This window comes from Quercus lobata, chromosome 9 (assembly GCF_001633185.2).
Source record: "Quercus lobata isolate SW786 chromosome 9, ValleyOak3.0 Primary Assembly, whole genome shotgun sequence".
Lineage (NCBI taxonomy): Eukaryota > Viridiplantae > Streptophyta > Magnoliopsida > Fagales > Fagaceae > Quercus > Quercus lobata.
Window position 1 is genome coordinate 40,244,462 of NC_044912.1, and position 6,101 is coordinate 40,250,562.

The following is a 6,101-nucleotide window of genomic DNA, read 5'->3' on the forward strand; positions in this document are numbered from 1 at the left end:
TAATAATGACCAATTTCCAACTTTTACTACTATAATATAATTTACAAAAGAAAAAATATCTTGGACAGATTGCCACGAATTTACACAATTTGCATGTGCTTTTAGCCAAAGCAAATATAGCAATATGAACAAAAACAACTTAAGTTTATCCCACATATTATGCTTCTCCTCATTGCCTCCAGTTACCTATAATAAGGAAATTGCAAAATGTTAAATTTGTATATAAAACAACCATAATTATAGAAAAAAGAAAGAAAGAAAGAAAAAAAGTAGTAAATAAGACCTTAAGTTCCTTCGCCTTTTGTGAGATTTTACATAACTTTAATTACTTATTATGAAGCAAGAGCATGTGATTTAACACATGGGTGAGCCTAATTTGTGGACCTATTAACTAAAATGTGGACCATTTATTTTAACAATACCATCACCTAAATTACTAGCCCAAAGAAAGTATAACCCAACAATGAGCCCATAGCCTAGAACGTTAGTGCTTCTCTTATGGCAATGTTTACTATGTGTCTATGTTACATACTGGTTCTGGAAGAATATTTCTCTCACCGTGCAGGAATGGCGAAGGGACATGTCTTGGCCCAGTTCCATTGCCAATCCTATAATTCTCCATGAAACTGTTCTCATATTTCCTTTGCACATAATAATTTGTTTTACGTGGCCGAACAAAATTCTTGTATTTTATGACTACTTCATTATTATTTGTTCACCCTATTTACTACCAGGGGCATTTTGTAAAGAATCCTAGTACACAGCCTAAATTTTTCATGAGATACCAAGTGCTCATGGTATTATCATCAGTGGCAAACCATTACAAAACAATCTGAAGGTATCTTGCATGGAATTCGTTATGTGATCATTTGTTCTTTCTAAAGTTATACTTCACTAATTCAATATTATGTTTGTAGATTGGATTTGAATTTTAGTATGTAATCTTTGTTTATTTTTCTCTGTGCTTGTGTCTGAATTTTTTTTTCCTTGAATTAGGAGTTGTGGGCCTTTGTCAATTTCTGTTGTCCTGACCTGCTGGGTGACAATAAATGGTAATAATATTCTTCTTTCTGTGGTTGTCTTGAGTTATGTATGTGCTCCTTGTGGCACTAAAAATTGGAGTTTCCTGGGTTTATGGAAAAATTTGAGTGTGCCATTCTTCGTGGAAATGAAAAGGAGGCAAAAAAAGAAAAAAAAAAGGCGTATTGGTTCAAAGGTTGCAAAGGTAATTATATTTTAGTAAATATAACACATACTTGCCTGTCATAATACTCCCCAGCACTTCACTTGCACTTCTAGAGGTCTGCTTATCCAAAGTGAATAATTCAGTATTAAAAAAATTCAATCCACAACTGAACAGATTCATGGAGAAATGATGCCAAAATTACATATCAAACAGTACAGACTACTTTTCTTGTAGACTCAAATGGATAGGCATATATGAATTTTGATGAAATTTTATTCAAAGAAGCTTCTGCAGAATGTACATTTCATTTGTACACTATAATAAAATCTCCAATCATTATTTTTGAGAACTAAGAGTTATCAATATATTCCTCAGATATGTTCGCATAAGATTGTGAATGGAGTTCTTAATTGCTTTCAATTCAACGATTTGGTACAATTCCTTTTTGACATTTTTTTTCCTCTGCTCAACATTTAATATAATCTAGACCAATCTAAAATGCAACTCAATAAATTCTTCTCTGTAGAGCTGTATACAAAATAATTCGACATGATGAAAGATAAAGGGCCTCCACTTATAACTGAAATAGACTTTAAAGAAGCAACAAGCAAATATATGATTATAGCAATTATTTCATCAAATGTGAAGTAGTACTTTATAAATTCCGGTACCCATTTCCAAACTTGAACCAACACATCATTCTCTTTCCTTCTCATCTCTCATCTCCACACCCCCCCCCCCCCCAAAACCAAAAAAAAAAAAAAAAAAAAAAAAAATCCCTTAACTAAAAGTGTTATAATTCTCCTTCAAAAGCCAGAAAATGCCCACGCTTCTATTATTGAAGCAAATACAAATGCACCCTTTGGCTTCTCTTTGGTTTGGAAAATAGAATAGCTGAGTGAATAAAAAATACAGATGAACTTCTTGAGCAATATTCATTATTTTTCACAGAAATCATTTTTTTTTTTTTTTTTTTTAAACATAGCAGAATGGTAAAGATTACAGGAAATTAAAGAGAAAAAGTATTGGAACTTACAGAGAAGAAGGGTGGGTGAGAAGTACCCTTTGCTTTCAACTTGGACTCTAGACCAAAAAACTTGAAGTACCCTTTGCTTTCAACTTGGACTCTAGACCAAAAAACTTCAATCCAGACACCACCAAGTCTGCGGTCTTCTTCTTCATATGCTCAATTAGCATTTCATCGTAGACAATCATATTAGCTTCTGTTAAAAGTTTGCGGTCTCTCAAATTCGAAAAAACCTTCCTTGCCTCCTCAATTGTCCCATACTTACACATGCCAGAGATGATAGCAGAGTATATAATCTCATCAGGAGGACAACCCTGTTGCATCATTTCATTAAGTACCTCAATCACCTTCTCAGCACCACCAGATTTACAGGCATGAACAACAGAAAGTGTATACTTAAACTCCATAGGGCCACTCGTAACATTGGCTAAGCAATCGCGAACAAGCATCATAGCAGCATCAATGTCTCCGGTCTTGCAGAGCCCTTTAGCAAGAGCACAATAAGCAGCAACAGAAGGAACCAAAGACATCTCCATGATTTTATTGTTACACAGACATGCTTTTTCAATATCACCAATCTCTACAAAACATTCAATTGCAATACTATAAGTCAATGAGTCAGGTTCAAAATTTGATTCCTTCACTTCATCAAAGAGTGATATCACCTTTTCGAACTCCCCCTTCTTGTGAAGTGCCCCCATAAGAATATTGTATATGGAAACACTACAATAACCTCTCTTTTTTAAGTTCTCAAACACTTCCACAGCCATCATTGTCCTCTCCTCCTTCCCAACCACAAAAGCAAAGAACTTCGAAAGATTATCAATGACACAAAATCCCAATTTCTCCATTTGGGTTAACAATTTACAAAACTCATCCATCCTTCTCATCTCTGCATACAAAACCAAAATTGGATTCACAGTCACAAACTCCGGCTCAAGACCCTCCTGAACCGTGACCTGAAAAACCTTATAAGCCTTATCGACTCTCTTCACACCGCACAATCCTTCAATAATCGAATTATAAATCCCCAAATCAGCTCTATACCCAGAATCCACCAAATCCTTCAACAAACCACAAGCAAACCCCACTTTCCCATCTGCCACAAATGCCTCAACCAACGATCCATATATCGCCCTATCAATCAAACACCTTTTCTCCTTCATCTCCCTAAACAACTCATACCCTTTCTCCACCCTCCCACCTTTACACAACGCGGTAACCAAAGTCGTATACGCCATTGCGTCCGGCTCCACCTTATCCCTCCTCATTTCCTCCCAAACCCTCAAACATCCATCCAAATTCCCTGCTTCAACCAACACCCTCACCATTGCCGTGTACGCAAACACGTCCGGCGCACACAAATTCTCCCTCATTTTACTCAAAACCTTCAACATTTCATCAATTCTCCCAACTTTACACAACCCTTTAATCAAAACCATAAAAGTAACACTCTCTTCAACCAAACCATCATTCCTAAAATCATCATAAACTGAAAGCGCCAAATCCACATACCCATTCTTCATCAAAGCATCAATAATCCTATTGTACAAAAAAACCCTAGGCTTGACATTGAATTTCTTCATCTTCTGATACACGTAGAAAACCCGAAGGGGCCGATTGGCGTCGGAGTGGAATCGGATAAGGATTTCGAACTGCTTTTCAGTGGGGGGTTTGTTTTGGGAGATCATGAGTTCGGGCAGTTGATCGGCAGAGCGGAAACGGTTAGAGCGGTTAAGGCAATAGGCGAAGGCATTGTAGGAAGCGAAAGTGTGGTGGAAGCCTTTTTGCTTGGAGGCCCAGTGGAAGAACTTGGAGGCGAGATTCGGGTCGGGTTGGGATTTGAGGACTTCGGAGACGAGGTCCGGAGTGACGCGGCGGAGTTTGTTGAGGTCGGAGACGATGGAAGGGCCCCAGTGGTTTTGGTTCTTGCGGAATGAGTCGGTGATGTATCGGGCGATAGGGGAGAGGCGGATGAGAGAGGTGTGGGTGGTCCCAGACCCAGACCCAGTGTTGGTGTTGCGGGTTTCAGTGGTGGTGGTGGTGGGGGAATGTTGTGGGTCCCAGTGGTGGAGATTGAAGGGTTGAGGATTGTGGGGAGGAGAGGGTTTGTGGAGGGAGATGGATTGGCGGTTGGAGAAGAGGCCGCCGCGGACGGTGGGGCGGTGTTGGGAGGGTTTACGGTGGCCGTAGAAGAAGTAGAACTTGTTTTTTTGGTTTTGGTTTTGGTTTTGGGGTTTGGGAATTGGGGGCTGAAGGTGAGGAGGCATTTCTATGTTTTGTTTTTTCTTCTTTCATTGGTTTCTTTCACCACAACGCATCAGCTTCCAGCTTCTCTTTAGTGACCAATTTACACTGTTGTCTTATGTTGTGTCTGACTTACTGATTGAGCAGTCTGTTCTAAGAAAGTGCAGCGCAGTGCAGTGCAGTGCAGTGCGTTGAGGGTTTTGGGAAAATTGCACAGTGCAGTGCCCCATATAGTCATGTTTGTACCCCTGCATTATTTAGCTGATATGTTAATAATTATTCTTAATTTTAGATGAAAGGTTTTAATTGTGCAGTTAAGTGGGTTTTGTATTTTTTTCTTGACACTTGAAATTCTTCCTTCGAGTTCATACATAAATCTTTGTCACAAATTTTCAAGCTCATCCTTGATATTATATCTACTCAAATGTAATTGGAAGATATATATTTTTCTTCTTTTGAGCTTCTTTATATCTTATGGCAAATCTATGTTATTAGATTCCTACATCATAATTTCCTCTCATAATTATTGAATAAATATATGACAAATATACATATATTGCCTTTTCATAATTTCCTTAATTTCAAGGAAATTAAAAATACGAAACCTTATTATTAGACTTGGAATTCGATGAATATCCGTTTTCTAATTCTCACTGCAAAAGCAAAACACAAATAGAAATATATATAATCAAGAAGGATCAAATAAATTCAGATCTAAGATCTAATGCTGAACGAACATATATAGAAAGAATAGAAGATCCGAATAAGAATGAGAAATTAGAAAATACGAAGGAACGAATGGAGACAGAAAAATCGAAATCAAACAGATAGTTTAATAAAGAAAGAGGAAGTACCTGAATGATTTGGTTAAGGCCAGCTACGGCAGATTTAATATTATACTAGTCGCAAACCCGTGTTATGCACGGGAACCTACTTGTTTGTGTGATAGACTAAAATAATTATATAAAATTTAAAATTAATTATGAAACTATACTATTTCATGAATTTCTCATGTTTCACTTCAATTTTTATTACAATTTGATAAAGAAGTCATTGTTTGAACGTGCAATATTTTGTGAGAAATCTACCAATTGGTTTCAGATATTAAAATTTTCGAAATGCCAAAAAATATTAAAGAATAAGAAGATTCACTGCCTAGAAAATTTTGAAATAATATATATATATATATATATATGTTTATGACTACACAATAAAGAAATACAAGAGAAAAATAGGTTATCTTTAAAAGAATATATAATTTATGGTATAACCGTTGAAATCTGCTAAACATGTTCAGATATTGCAATAACTAACGCAAAAATGTAGATATCAAAACTTTCAAAATGCCAACAAATAAAATTAAAGAATCAAATGATTCAGAGCATATAAATTATTGAAACAATACAAATACGTTTATATATATATATATATCTGATAGAAAATTATATTATTTAAAAAAAATTAAATGATAGAATTAGAGTCCCAAATAAATTTATGAGTTTGAATAGCACCAGGACCTAACGATATGTATGAGTGTGGCATATGGTGATATATATATATATATATATATAAATATATATATAATTTTTTGTTGTTATCTAATATATAATAGCAAAAAATAAATTGACGCATAATCAAAAG

The 6,101-nt window shown here is 35.7% G+C and overlaps 1 protein-coding gene across 4 annotated transcripts; it reads right to left on the bottom strand.

The window, feature by feature from the left end:
* Positions 1-4,697, bottom strand: LOC115960125 (pentatricopeptide repeat-containing protein At4g20740-like). 4 transcript variants are annotated; one of them, XM_031078841.1, is made up of 4 exons: positions 2,320-4,697; positions 2,223-2,275; positions 1,261-1,303; positions 1-186 (listed from the first exon to the last, which is right to left on the bottom strand). In XM_031078841.1, the coding sequence occupies exons 1-4, from the start codon at positions 4,481-4,483 to the stop codon at positions 170-172; spliced, it is 2,277 nt and encodes a 758-aa protein (XP_030934701.1). In that variant the 5' UTR covers positions 4,484-4,697; the 3' UTR covers positions 1-169. The 4 variants fall into 4 exon arrangements, with proteins under 4 accessions (XP_030934701.1, XP_030934702.1, XP_030934700.1 ...); XM_031078842.1 differs by having other exon boundaries at positions 1,257-1,303; XM_031078840.1 differs by lacking the exons at positions 1-186; positions 1,261-1,303 and adding an exon at positions 1,957-2,080.
* Positions 4,698-6,101: the final 1,404 nt, after the last annotated feature.